The sequence below is a fragment of the Biomphalaria glabrata genome, chromosome 6, assembly GCF_947242115.1.
Source record: "Biomphalaria glabrata chromosome 6, xgBioGlab47.1, whole genome shotgun sequence".
Classification (NCBI taxonomy): domain Eukaryota; kingdom Metazoa; phylum Mollusca; class Gastropoda; family Planorbidae; genus Biomphalaria; species Biomphalaria glabrata.
Window position 1 is genome coordinate 45,216,542 of NC_074716.1, and position 15,494 is coordinate 45,232,035.

Here is a 15,494-nt window from a genome sequence, read left to right on the forward strand (position 1 = left end):
AGAATACATTGCCAAAAAAACAATCAAGACAAAACAGTAAGTACCATGTTCTCACAACGGTTAAGGTGAACATTGTTCAGAAATGGCTTAAACTCCATGATTGTCTGTTGTAGACTATTGTACACATGTATCATACATGGTTTCACATACGAACTCAGTCCTTGAAATTAGTATTCTCTTTAAAGTAACTGTTGTGCGTGCATCATTGGCACAAAATTGAAGCGGTGAAATATTAAACAATGTAGGTATTTTGAAGAAATAAAGTAGAGCCAATTATCTCTTTATAAGTATTACACTATTTACATATTTTGAGTAATAAGCCTTATGTAAATACAATAGTAATTTTTATTTATTTCTTGTAGATAGTTTGAATACGTTCTCAACAGCAATAAAAGTACAAGTCAAAGAAAATGTACACATTAAGGATAGCAGTTATTAATGTACTCACTATGTCCATGTACCTATAAAAAAGTAAGCATTGGTCATAATTACAGTTTTATATACAAGGTTAAACAGAAAATAAAAACATACAATTATTTAGACATTAAAGAATTTTTGTTAGAAATGTACTTTATTACTCTTATTCTCTCTCTCTCTCTCTCTCTTACTCTCTCTCTCTCTCTGATTCTCTTCCTCCCTCTCTCTTTATTTCTCTCGCATTCCTTTCATATTGTCACTCTATTCTTTTTCTCTGAATTTCTAATCACATTCTCCCTCTTTTTTTTCTCTCTCTCCCACCGTTATTTTTTCAATCACTTTCTATTTAATTTACCCCTCTTTCTCTCTTGATCACATTCTCTTTTTTTTTTCCTCTCCTTCACTTATTTTCTCTTTCATTCTCTCTATTACATTCTCTCTAACTTTCTTTCTATCTTCTCTCTCTCTCTCTCTCTCTTTCTCTCTTGTTAAATGAAACAAAAATTGCCAATTAGTTTAATAAGTAGTCGTAACTTTGTTTTATATAGAAAATATACTTATCTATAGAGATAGAGGCCTAGAGTAGAGAGCCAGGTGGATCGTTACATTTTTTAAAGTTACAATAAGGAAAAAAAACTACTATTATTATAAACACTTGAATAGGTCAGTGGCTAACGCGTCGGGCTTGCTTCCATCACGGGACTCAAGATCCCTAGTTGGAATTCAGACTCGAAAAAAGCTTTTAAAAAAGCATCAAGAAACCTTCCAGAGGCTTTTCCTGCCCCCTCCTCACAAACGTATCAACAAAGTGATTGAGCCTCCTTACAGCGTAAAATTGCGCTCAACAAAAAGCATTTCAAAGTGCAGACATTTATTATTATTAGTCTACATATATTTAGAAAAAATTAATTAGATTGGCTCATAATAACGTATGCATTTTTACTCAATATAAGATTTTTATCTTAAAAAAACAACAACATTGTTTATATTGTTCTGGTTAGATCTATCCTAATACAGAAGCTGAGTAAACCTTCCATTTATTTAGACGTTTTTCTCTCTCGAGATAAGTCTTTGAATTATTTATCTTGCTTTCGTTTATTCTATTTTCATGATATTTCCATTACATTAGCGATTTTTGAAGTGTGATAATTGCTTAATTATGTAATTTCTCTATTTGGTGGTACATTCTTATAAGGCAGTTTTTTTGCTTTGCAAACAGAATGCGCTATCAAGGAAAGAACAAGTGTTGACTTGGGTCTCTCCGCTGACAATTGCAGCTTGACCAACGTCTCAATATTGTATGATAACTTGCCAGGAACATCTATTTGTATTTGCAATGAAACAAATGAATATAAGATCCTGTTTATAAAGCTTTCTTCCCCCTAACCACACCTCAAAAAAAAAATACAACCACTATCCGGGGCCGCTTTAGACCGATTGCTCCAATTAAGCCCCACCTCTGGCAGGAGCGTCGCAATATACATTATGCATATCACTGTCAGCGACGTGCTTTTAAAGATGTGTTAACCTATTTAGTGCAGGCTTATCCTGCATGATTGACGTAATTTTAATCAACACCGTTATAGTTACTTCCTATGCATGTGCATAACAAATATTGGTATAAAGATGTAATAGTAATAGTTGTTATTTTGAAAAAAGAAAAACGGGCCTCGCAAGCATCCATTAAAATTGGGCCTCGCAATTCGTAGTGAATGGAAATATAAAACACAAGGTAGACCGAGTCAAAGGGAATGATCTACTGATCCTAATACAAATACAACCACATTTAGACATCAGCTATTCCTTAGGTTGTAGTGCCCAAAGGGCCCCCAAAATTATCTGATGACAGCCTGTCTTCATTCCTCTCTGCTACTCCCCTTGCCTAGAATTTCTTTCAATGACAGGCCCTTCCACTCTTTAATGACATTGATACCTTAGTCTGTCTCTTTTTTTTCTCTAAAACTGTTCCCTGTAAGAAGTTTTTTTCGAGCTCCGAGATCTTATGAATATGAAGTCCAGTTTAATTTTTTTTTACAGTGGTCAGCAGTTCATCGTTGGGCCCAATAGCCATTACGTACACTGACATTAGAACATGCTTGAACAGGAGACAGAGTCCTTCAGATATCAGAGTTGATCACATTTAGATTTTTCATGGCCGAAGAAATTTTAACACATAAACATTAACAACATAGGCACTATAAATTATTGATATTTACATTTTTTTACACCTTAACACATATATTAGATTTATTCATAAGCGCACAGGAAGCACATTTTTTTTGCATCTCTGTAAAGTTTTTTTTTTGTCCTTGACAAAGAATACATAATAACATTATCTTCAATGGTTATTTCGTGGTATATGCCTTCTTTAAGTCTACTGGGTTTATGTATTCTGAAATAATAAACAAAAACAACAAAATTATTTCAACATTAAAGTAATATTTAAATATAATGTAATGACATTCGTTGAATGGTCAAAGATCTAGCTCTACATAAAGGTCTGACCAAACAATACATCATAAACTATCATCATCATCACACTTTGGAAAATCCTCGACAAATGTGCACAAATGGACATATCACCATACAGGTCAAGAGCGTGTTGCTTCCCAAGCCTATCAAATCGTAATTCGCTTTTTTGAGGCAATCAATAAGAATACAAGATACCTTTTTTTTTTTTTTTTCCATGCATCACTGTCAAATTTTGACAATTTATGCAGATTTTACGAACCAACTGAAAAAAAAAATGGCATGCCTTGCATAGTAGCATTATTCAAACGTGGAAACAGTACCGTAGGAGTCCGCACATGTGATTTCATACTGCGTGAGATTTCGGGGAATCGATCTAGCATTGTCATGCATTGACAATCTGACCATGTGATCACTAGATCAATCTCAATTTATGATGAGCTCAAACATGGCTCTGAACTCCAGATTTCTCTTTGAAAAGCCGACAGCACAGAATGCGTGGAAGGGAGGCTCTGCTGCAGTGATACCCGATTTCGTTTTTTTTTTTTTTACTGATTTATTCACTAAGCTTTCATCAACTCACTCTGTCTTTCTGTCTGTCTGATAAAACGTGTGTACACGTTATTTCTTCCACACCCATGCTCGGATCAAGCTGAAACTTAGCCTAATTATTCATTGGCATAGACAAGACTTGAAACAAAAGAAAAGTAACAATTAGACAATTAAATACTGTTAATTTATTATTTTGTTTCATACCAACAAAGGAAACTAATTCTTAAGTATCCATAGATATGGCCAAATTTGTTTGATTTAGTCCCCTTAAATAATTGTTAACGCCAATTATTTTTCATGAATTCTCCGATCAAGTTAATACTTTTAAAAAATTATGTATTTTACATGAATCAAAAAACAAAAATACTCAATTAATGAACTATATAATGGTAATTAAACATTTTATTTGATATCGAATACGGGAAAAAACTTGTAGAATCCAAACACAAGTAGTACTATGGCCGGAGTTCTTTCCCCTTAGATAAGTTTTCGTTATTTTTAAAGGATTCTCTTTATTTTAATATCATACTGATATCGGTCCTCAATAGATAGATTTGGAAGCTGAACAGTTGTTTTGGTTCCTGATACAGCATTCTAGTCAATAATCCATCTCATAAAATATGAATAACCAGGAGTTCAGACTTTGGTACAAAGTGAAGTCCAGGACAGATATGAATTGGTACTGCAATCGCACAATCCAAAAAGAAAAAAAAAACAAACCTCTTTTTCCATAACCTGTACTATTCAACCAATTATTTGTCTGTATCCACCCGCGACGCCTACGAGGTAATGCTCAGGGCTCAGATACTGATTTGTATAGAACAGCTGTGCAATGCAAAGTTCGGCTCGGAATGACAGAGTCAGAGAAAGAGAAAAAGAATAAGAAAAATGAAGAATAAGTGCACAGTAAGCTTTCGTCTTCAGTTGTTCAACGACATTTTGTTCAAGTCTCTTTGTTTACAGGACACTTGGCTCATCCGACAATCGGCTCATCTGACAATTGGCTCATCTCTGATGATTGGCTCATCTGGCAATTGACTCATCCGACAATTGGCTCATCTGAAAATTGGTTCAACCGAAAATTGGCTTATCTGAAAATGGGCTAACCCAACAATAGTTTTATCAAACTATTGGCTTATCTGACAATTGGCTCATCCAACAAAAGTCTCATCTATTAGTTGGCTCATCCAACAACAGTCTCATCTATTAGTTGGCTCATCCAACAATAGTCTCATCTATTGGTTGGCTCATCCAACAACAGTCTCATCTATTAGTTGGCTCATCCAACAATAGTCTCATCTATTGGTTGGCGCATCCAACAACAGTCTCATCTATTAGTTGGCTCATCCAACAACAGTCTCATCTATTAGTTGGCTCATCCAACAACAGTCTCATCTATTAGTTGGCTCATCCAACAACAGTCTCATCTATTAGTTGGCTCATCCAACAACAGTCTCATCTATTAGTTGGCTCATCCAACAATAGCCTCATCTATTAGTTGGCTCATCCAACAACAGTCTCATCTATTAGTTGGCTCATCCAACAACAGTCTCATCTATTAGTTGGCTCATCCAACAATAGCCTCATCTATTAGTTGGCTCATCCAACAATAGCCTCATCTATTAGTTGGCTCATCCAACAACAGTCTTATCTATTAGTTGGCTCATCCAACAACAGTCTCATCTATTAGTTGGCTCATCCAACAATAGCCTCATCTATTAGTTGGCTCATCCAACAATAGTCTCATCTATTAGTTGGCTCATCCAACAATAGCCTCATCTATTAGTTGGCTCATCCAACAACAGTCTCATCTATTAGTTGGCTCATCCAACAATAGCCTCATCTATTAGTTGGCTCATCCAACAACAGTCTCATCTTTTAGTTGGCTCATCCAACAACAGTCTCATCTATTAGTTGGCTCATCCAACAACAGTCTCATCTATTAGTTGGCTCATCCAACAACAGTCTCATCTATTAGTTGGCTCATCCAACAACAGTCTCATCTATTAGTTGGCTCATCCAACAACAGTCTCATCTATTAGTTGGCTCATCCAACAATAGTCTCATCTATTAGTTGGCTCATCCAACAATAGCCTCATCTATTAGTTGGCTCATCCAACAACAGCCTCATCTATTAGTTGGCTCATCCAACAATAGTCTCATCTATTAGTTGGCTCATCCAACAATAGCCTCATCTATTAGTTGGCTCATCCAACAACAGTCTCATCTATTAGTTGGCTCATCCAACAATAGCCTCATCTATTAGTTGGCTCATCCAACAACAGTCTCATCTATTAGTTGGCTCATCCAACAACAGTCTCATCTATTAGTTGGCTCATCCAACAACAGTCTCATCTATTAGTTGGCTCATCCAACAACAGTCTCATCTATTAGTTGGCTCATCCAACAATAGTCTCATCTATTAGTTGGCTCATCCAACAACAGTCTCATCTATTAGTTGGCTCATCCAACAACAGTCTCATCTATTAGTTGGCTCATCCAACAACAGTCTCATCTATTAGTTGGCTCATCCAACAACAGTCTTATCTATTAGTTGGCTCATCCAACAATAGCCTCATCTATTAGTTGGCTCATCCAACAATAGCCTCATCTATTAGTTGGCTCATCCAACAATAGTCTCATCTATTATTTGGCTCATCCAACAACAGTCTCATCTATTAGTTGGCTCATCCAACAACAGTCTCATCTATTAGTTGGCTCATCCAACAACAGTCTCATCTATTAGTTGGCTCATCCAACAACAGTCTCATCTATTAGTTGGCTCATCCAACAACAGTCTCATCTATTAGTTGGCTCATCCAACAACAGTCTCATCTTACGATCGGCTCATCTGCTAATTGGTTTATTGACAATTGGCTCATCTGTCAAATAGGCTCATCCAGCAATCGGTGCATCACAAAATGGTGAGGGCACTTGTCGTGTAACCGAAAAAAATGGAGATCAGTTTATTAATTCGTATTTCCCACAAAGAGCCCATTATTTCAATATTATAGACTAGTAAGACTATACGGACTTACTGTCAACAGATGTAATAGAAGAAATCTTTTCGAATGATTTACATAGCGAATAGTTCAAACAGAATATTACAGTCATATCAATTTAAAAAAAAAAATTAAACGTTAATGCTAATAATATAACTATGTATCACTGACCTTCCAGAGTAGCGTACATCTCATCTTCCTGGTCATTGCCAGAATTCCTGACAGAACTCACGCCAGTGGACGCTGTCCCCACGCTACTACCAATATAGCTTAGCGTGTCGTAGTTTTGCTGTATGAAGTAGTCCGGTGGTGGTTCAAACATCGCCTTGTATCCGTCTTTCATCTCGACTTGAGGAATGGACACAAGGAGAGAAAGGAAGAAAAAAATAAAGCAAACTTTTCACCGGAATAGATCAAAATCATTCTCAAAGAGTAGAGTAGACACTTTCTAGATATAAAATGTGAATGAAGATAGAAATAAACACTGGTAATCAAATGTGGGTTTTCCTTTTCAAATTTGTTGTACTTCAATTGCCTAATATTAAGCTCAAGAATGGGTCTATCTGTCTGTCTGTCTGTCTGTCTATCTATCTACTTATCTACTTATCTATCTACTTATCTATCTATCTATCTATCTATCTGTCTATTTTTATTTCTCTCTCTCTATCTATGTATCTATCTATCTATTTATCTATCCATCTCTCTCTCTCTCTTTATAAATAGAGATGTAGTGTGAGTGATAGGTGTATTTTCAAGTATTACTGTCTGTGGAATCCTTAAGAACGTTACTACAGATCCATTATATTTTAAAACTGATTTTCTTATAGGTCTCACTTCTTTTTTCACTATTTTATAAATTCACTAAGTTATGGCACGCTCAGTGCTGTATTTATACTTGAAAACCCGATTCGACACGACCTATGGGACCCTTCTGGACCCTTTATAAGACCAGACAGTATAGTGCAGCGTTAAATGTTTCTCGAGGAAACTAAACTATAACTTGCGTTGCTTATAGGTAAATCCTGCACTGGGTATGTTTTCGACTCAAGTTCAAATCCTATCCCTTCTCAGTTTCTACGTTTTGTCATAACTAATTGTAAGGTGTCTCTAGATTAAGACACACTTAATGAAGACACTTAATGAGACACCTGAAGAAGACACTGAATGAAGACAGCGGGTGTTAACTGTAGAATAATTTCTTGTCGAAAGGTGTGGGCTTCTCAAGAGAGGTAATTGGTGCGTAGCACTAGTCAGGTCAGTACGGCCTGGTCCAATTATATCGTATCATTCTTTTCACGTCTAATATATCAAGTTTCCTGTTTTCTCAAGTAGCTGTATATGGGTCTGGCTAGATTAATGGCCGTGACGTGACGCAGTTGAGGTCACGTGAGAATATCACGCACTGATATAGCGTCCATGAGCCGTCGTGTGCGTGAGAATTAAGCCGCCGATTCTCTCAACACTCACCTTGAACGTTCTTCTGGACAATAACCTTGACCTTGCTGTCTCCAACAGAGAAAGACACTGTCTGCGTGTCCTTTTTCTTGGTCACTATCTTGCGGTGTCTCCAGACAACGAATAGCACCACTACTATGGCCAGCAGCAACACGGCGCCGCCCAGTCCAGCACCGAGACCTATGGCCATAGCATTGACATCGCACGAGCCTCCTGGAATAAAAATAGCATTTTAATAATGTTGTCTCATTCCTACATTTTCCAGTAGATCTAGCTAAACAAGGCTTGAAGTAAAAGTCAACCTGAGTCGTGTAAAATAACTTCATTCTAGCTAGGCATAAATTATATTATATTCAATTTAATTCAAAAAGCAAGAAACTGGATCTAGGTACATAACTTTTTTATTATTTAATTTCTTTTTGTTATATTTATTATACCAACGATATATAGGTATATATGTAAAAAGAAAAAAAATCTTAAAATCCTATATATGGAAAAAGCATCGAAAAAGAGGAAAATGTGGTACAGAACCCAAGTATACATATTATTCAAATGCTTTAATGAACAACACACATACTGAGGTTTTCTACTTTAAAAAAAAAAAAGATTACAATGAGAGTTTGTGTTATCACATAAACTCAGAGGCGTCCCCGTCGAATTCACCCATGTACATGTTTTGATCGTTTAAAGTAATAAAATTTCAAAAGATCCTTTGGAGCTTTTTTTTTTCACTTAAAAGTAAACAGGACAACACTTCATCAATAATAAGACTCTCCTAACCCTTCCTGAATAAAGTTTAAAAATAGAGCTCCATTAAAAGTAGAACTGCATTAACTGATCACCTAAGAACAGCCTCTACCTTTACCCAACAATTTCGCTTAATAATAATACTGAGCATGCATAAGAATGAAAGTTGCGCTATACAAATATCTTATCGTGATTCAAATTAAGCGCACTTTCCAATTTGATCAAAAAAAAAACAAACTTTATAATTGGTGATTTTTATTTCCTTTCTTCACCAAATCTAATGATCAAATTCTCTGCACTGTTTTATAACACACAAAATTTACGAATAATTTAACGAATTATAAAAGCAAGCATGATTGCTCCAAATTGCTAGCTGCTAGCTATCATAGTTACATAGTTATGAACAGTTAAACATCATTAATTTATTTTTCAAGCAAAGTCTCTGTTTCTATTAGTTAGCATATTGTAAAGTCAAACGAGATCCACTGGGACTTGCATTGAAATATAAAAAATAAAGCCTTTTGTGGACAGATTTATGCATTTATCAACAATAATAATAGCAATAATTACCTTTATTACACATAAGGAAATGTGTGCATCACACAAAGCAAAACATTATAAGTATAGAAAACTAAAATATACATTCAAACCAGACTCACTCATAATTTATATGTGAATTGTTTATATCAGATACTTGAATTGTATTTAATGATTGGACTGCCAGAGGCACTGAAGAGTTTTTGTGTCTGTTTGTCTTTGCTATCGGTGTCTTGTATCTCTTTTGTGTACTGTGTGGAATACATGCAATATGGTCACTAATTTACATAACAACATGAATAGCAAGATTAATTTGTCATTGGCTTAATATTTAATGTAAAAAAAGATTCCGGACACTCATTTAGGGGAACCCCTCAAGTGGGGACCCGGGGGGGATTTTCAAATTTTGTCCACCCACTCCCCTGCTACGCCACTGACAATACCGCTCATCGGAGAGTTTAACTTTATATTTTCTCTCTCTAATGTTAGTTCTGTGATGTGACTCACCTGAAATTGTTAACTTTATATTTTCTCTCTCTAATGTTAGTTCTGTGATGTGACTCACCTGAAATTGTTAACTTTATATTTTCTCTCTCTAATGTTAGTTCTGTGATGTGACTCACATGAAATTGTTAACTTTATATTTTCTCTCTCTAATGTTAGTTCTGTGATGTGACTCACATGAAATTGTTAACTTTATATTTTCTCTCTCTAATGTTAGTTTTGTGATGTGACTCACATGAAATTGTTAACTTTATATTTTCTCTCTCTAATGTTAGTTTTGTGATGTGACTCACATGAAATTGTTAACTTTATATTTTCTCTCTCTCTAATGTTAGTTCTGTGATGTGACTCACCTGAAATTGTTAACTTGATTCTGTCTCTGCCTAGTGTCTCGGATGTATTAATGTTAATGACGACACACTCCAACTCGTATTCCCCACTCAATGGCGGCTCAAAGTTGTGGGTGAGTGGGAAACTGACGTCCCTCTCAAACGAGGTCCGATTCTGGAGAAGCATGCTGTTGGCGTAGATGGAGCATAAGGTACCATTGTAGACGCCATTAGCCATCACGTAGCAAGAGACTGGAACGCTGCTACATAGATTCCTCTCCGTGGAGCCTGTGATGTTTACCTTAACGTGGGCGCTGCCTCCTGATGCGGATGACAAGAATGAAGATGATAGTTATAACAAAAACGTATACTTAGGATCAGGGCCGACCCTAACAATAGCGGGGCCCTATGCGAAACTGATTGTGCGAGGCCCAGTCTGGCTAGATCTAAGCGTGTCAAAATTAAGATTTTGTATTAGAAAATACATTCGTATTTGCATTACATTTCTATTGCAGATGAAGGTGAACTCTGCGAAAGAGGAGCTGGATATACTTTCTTCTGGAGCGGTAGAAGCACTGAAGTACGACGTGAATCTGGAGTCGGCTTTGCCATAAAAACATCAATAGTATCTAAACTAGTCGGGCCTCCCAAAGGAATTAGTGATAGGCTCATGACCCTAAAGCTGCCTTTACAAAACGGAAAGAAACATATTTCCATTGTTATTTGTTACGCACCCACCATGACCAACCCAGATGATGTCATAGCAAAGTTTTACGAAGAACTAAACTCCACCTTGTTTAATATTCCAAAAACAGAAAAGCTACTCATTCTCGGTGACTTCAACGCAAGAGTCGGCTCTGACCATCACATCTGGAAAGGAGTCTTAGGCAAATTTGGGATTGGTCAATACAACAGCAACGGATTATTACTACTCCAGACCTGTGCTGAACACAAGCTGCTCATATCGAACACAATATTCAGTCTTCCAATGAGAAAGCGAACTTCCTGGATGCATCCCCGCTCAAGACACTGGCACCTCATAGATTACGTCATCACCAGACAATCTGACCGTCAGGACATTCGTGTCACCAAATCTTGCTGTGGTACAGAGTGTGGAACAGACCACCGCCTCATCATCACAAAACTAAACATTCGTATCCAACCAAAGAGACGTCCGCAAAAATCAAAACCCCAAAAAAGGCTAAACACGGCCAGCTTAGCAGATGACAAAACTGAAAAGTCGCTTGCAGATGCAATAGAGAACTGCCTCAAGTCCACCGTTCTAACTGAATCAAATGTAGATAAAAGCTGGGAATGCTTCAAAGAAGCTATCTATAGCACAGCATTAAACATACTCGGTCCTATGGAGAGAAAGCATCAGGACTGGTTTGATGAAAACAGTATTGAGATCAGAAAACTATTAGACGAAAAGCACAAGCTCCACAAATTGTGTCTGAACAACCCAAACTCCCAGTCCACTAAAGATGCATTCCCTTACATCCGCAAAAATGTGCAAAAACAGCTACGCAAAATGCAAGATACCTGGCTTAGCAAGAAAGTGGAAACAATACAGGAATTTGCTGACAAGCACGATATGAAGAACTTCCACCATGCCTTAAACGAAATCTATGGACCCACAAAGTCAGGCTCATCCCCTCTATTAAATGCTGATGGGACAATCCTATTGACAGATAAGGAAGAAATCCTAAAACGCTGGGCAGAGCACTTCGAAAAGGTTCTCAATACACCTTCCATCATAAATGAAGCGGCCATAGACAGGCTACAGCAAGTACCAATAAATGAAAAAATTGATGACCCACCTACGCTAAAGGAAACCGATCTTGCGATTCAACAGCTCGCAAGCGGAAAAGCCCCAGGAGCTGACTCCATTCCCGCAGAGGTCTACAAAAAAGGTGGATTAGCCCTGATTGAAAGACTTCATAAGCTCTTCTTAATTATGTGGGAAAAAGAGTCAATACCACAAGACTTTAAAGATGCCAAAATTGTTCATTTATACAAGTAAAAAGGAAACCGCCAGATCTGCGACAACCACAGAGGAATATCTCTTCTCTCTATTGCTGGGAAAATCCTTGCACGCATCCTACTAAATCGGCTCATGCAACACATAGAATATGGTCTACTACCAGAAAGCCAGTGCGGCTTCAGAAAAGAGCGTGGAACCATTGACATGATCTTTGCAGCAAGGCAGCTCCAGGAAAAATGCCAAGAACAAAATGCTGACCTGTTCTCAATATATATCGACTTAACAAAGGCATTCGTCACTGTTAGCAGAGTATGACTCTGGAAGATCATGTCAAAGTATGGCTGTCCACAAAAATTCATAACCATGGTGAGACTATTTCATGATGGCATGAAGGATCGTGTCCAAGAAAGTGGAGAACCATCAGAGCCCTTCGAAGTATCAAACGGGGTAAAACAAGGCTGTGTCCTAGCACCTACACTGTTCAGTATCATGTTCTCCGCTATGCTGACAGATGCATTCACAAATAGAGAAAACAACGGGATAAATATATCATACAGATTTGATGGTGGCCTATTCAACCCGAGGCGGCATAAAGCAAAATTAAAAACAAATGCAGCAGTAATCAGAGACTTGCTATTTGCTGATAACTGTGCCCTAAATGTCTGCTCTGAAAACGATCTGCAGAGCATCGTCAGTGACTTCACCACAAACACCAAGCTAGGGGTCTATAGAGCCGTCATCCTCCCTACATTGCTTTATGCCTCAGAAACATGGGAAGCGTGGTCGAGAGGCCAAGTGCGCTTGAACTTAGCTTGGCTTGGCTACCTAGAAGGGGGCTCGAGGTTCGACACCCGACTCGGGCAGAGTTGTGTTTACTGAGCGCCTAAAGGCAGCACGGAAAACCAACTCCTAGATACCCCCTCCCCCCCCACCGGTCCACAAATGAGATTGAACCAAAAGCGCTCTGAGCATGCTATAAGCATGAAAGTAGCGCTATATAAAAGCTATAATAATAATAAAAAACATGGACAGTGTACAGTAAACATGCGAAGAGACTAAACCGCTTCCACATGACATGTCTAAGACAAAATACCAGATACAGAAGTCCTTCGAAGAGCGTGTCTGCAAAGCATCCACACAATCCTGATGCAGTCCCAGCTGCGATGGGCAGGTCACGTCTACAGAATGGAAGACCACCGCATCCCAAAACGACTCTTGTATGGCCAACTAAGCGAAGGAAAGCGCTCGCAAGGTGGGCAAAGAAATCGCTTCAGGGACACCCTCAAAGCTTCTCTGAAGGCGTTCAGCATAGACCCTGGCACCTGGGAGACAGAGGCACACGACAGAGCATCATGGCGTCACGCTGTGAAAACTGGCGCACAGGTTGCTGAGGAAAAAAGAACAACGCAGGCAGAAGAAAAACGCCAGAAAAGAAAAGCAAGACAAACGACACTAGCTCCAGCTGGAATAACCTGCCCAGTGTGCGGCCGAACATTCCGGGCTCACATAGGTCTCACCAGCCACATGAGGAGGCATAAAACCCCAGTGCAAAGTGGTCATCATCGAACCACGATGGACGAACTATATATATACATTTCTATTAAAGCTGACAAGGCCTTTTTTTTTCATTACTCATCGGATTGGCACCCAAAAAAAAACAAAAACAATTTTGTCTACTTTCTAGATCTAGGAGATTTTCGTGAGTTTTCAGGACATTTTAATAATTTCAGGTTTCTAGGACTTGTTCGTATATTTTGACAATTTCATGAGATTTCAAGGCGGTCCTGGAAAATCAGAAGGCCAAGGAAACCCTGTTATTATTATATATAAGTTATAATGTTTTATAATTGAATAATTTACACCTAGAATTAGTGATGGGCCTATGAAAGTGCGGGGTTCCACTGCGGCCGCATAGGTTACAGTGGCCTAAGGCCGGCCCTGATTAGGATAAACTAAATAAATATTTGTAGAGGGTAGAAAAAAGTCCCATTATTTAAATTGGGCCGTGTACAGTACAAAAAATAATTAAAAAACAAAATTAATAAGTTTACATTTTCAGATCTGGAAGTCTTATCACTGCAATAGCATATCTATTTCTGATTTAAGTCAATATCATTCTTTTATTAATATGCCAGTGGCAATGCGGCTTTTGAGATTCGAACCGCGACCATCGCAATAACAAAAGGTGATAGAACACGACCAGCCAGATCAGGTTTTGAACAAAAACTATTTGCTTTAACTTAGTAACTTTAAAAGTGAATTTTCTTTATGCTTTTTATATCATGGTGAGGGGCTCTCTGTTCAAATCTCTAGTGTGCACATTAAAAAAACAAAAAAACGGCGGGGGTGTCTGTGAGAAGGTTTCCGTACACAAGACTCACACAAAAGAGCTGTTAGGTGCACCCCTGACACTCGTTCTACATCTATTGTGCTTTTGTTGATATATTTTAAAACAAAAAAATGTTTTTATGTATGCTGCTAGACTGGAAACCGGAAATAAATTCTTATCCGCGACTGATCGCTCGTGAACATTGTGTAGACAGTTGGATCCAGGCGTTGATTTGTCAAGTAGTTCAAAGAAGTCAAGTTGTTGTTTTTTTCAACCCTAACCTATGTAACATATAATTTTATTTTTTAGATCTAGATCTAGTAATTGATTATCAAAAATACAAAAAGCAATCACAATTTAGTGTTGCAGTCAGTCTTTTGATAAAGAGGATTATGTATCTAAAAATTGCAAAATAATAATTATGAGACGAGAGTAGCCTACTCTTATTTTTGATGTTCAATTACTAGATCTTTCAGTTTCCTCTCCTGTCATATTTTTCTTCGGTGATAACCTGTCTTCATTTAGGCTGTGATAGCCTTGACCCTTAACCTTCATTTAGTCTACACTGTTCACTTACACTGCGACGGGTCACTTCACTTATATCCTCTTCCTCTTTCAATGCATCAGTTGTCTCACTGGGTTTAGTTATTACTCCCCCTTTTTCAATCTGGTTATTTTAGGTCATACCTTGTAGTTTTCTAGTTCAAAAATACATTTGGCTAGAGGATTATCCTCCTTAGATTATAAATATGAACACAAAAAGTTTGACTTTAAGCCTTTTTATTGAAGAGCTTGAAGGTGCTTCAAAAGTAGATGCACTTAAGTGCTAAATTTATTTATGGTATTGAAACTTTGAGCTAGGTTAGACCTGTATTTGAATATGCGTTCTCTTTTTAGGACCACTCAACGCTAGGAAAAACAAGTCATTGGTACAGACGCTAAATATTTACATTTGACTAGAGTAAAACTATGAATAAAATCACTCAATTCAAAGACACTTTAGGAATAAAACGCGAAAGTGGAATATAATACAAAAGATATAACTATAACTAGCAGATACAAAAAAATAAAAACAACTAAATATTCAGAAAGGCATAAAGTTTATCTAAATTTGCTATTCAATATACTAAGACAATCGTGTAAATGCTCCATTATCAGGATACAGTGTC

General features: G+C 37.4%; 1 protein-coding gene across 2 annotated transcripts in view; it reads right to left on the reverse strand.

Moving 5' to 3' along the window:
* Nucleotides 1-322: 322 nt before the first annotated feature.
* LOC106057544 (uncharacterized) overlaps nt 323-15,494 on the reverse strand; it is a 31,247-nt gene continuing 16,075 nt past the window's right edge. For both annotated transcript variants that reach the window (XM_013214784.2, XM_056033078.1), the window contains exons 8-11: nt 10,037-10,333; nt 7,908-8,108; nt 6,612-6,788; nt 323-2,809 (exon numbers count right to left, since the gene is read on the reverse strand). In XM_013214784.2, coding sequence (XP_013070238.2) covers nt 2,763-2,809; nt 6,612-6,788; nt 7,908-8,108; nt 10,037-10,333 — 722 coding nt within the window. In that variant the 3' untranslated portion in view covers nt 323-2,762. The remainder of the gene's footprint in view (nt 2,810-6,611; nt 6,789-7,907; nt 8,109-10,036; nt 10,334-15,494) is intronic.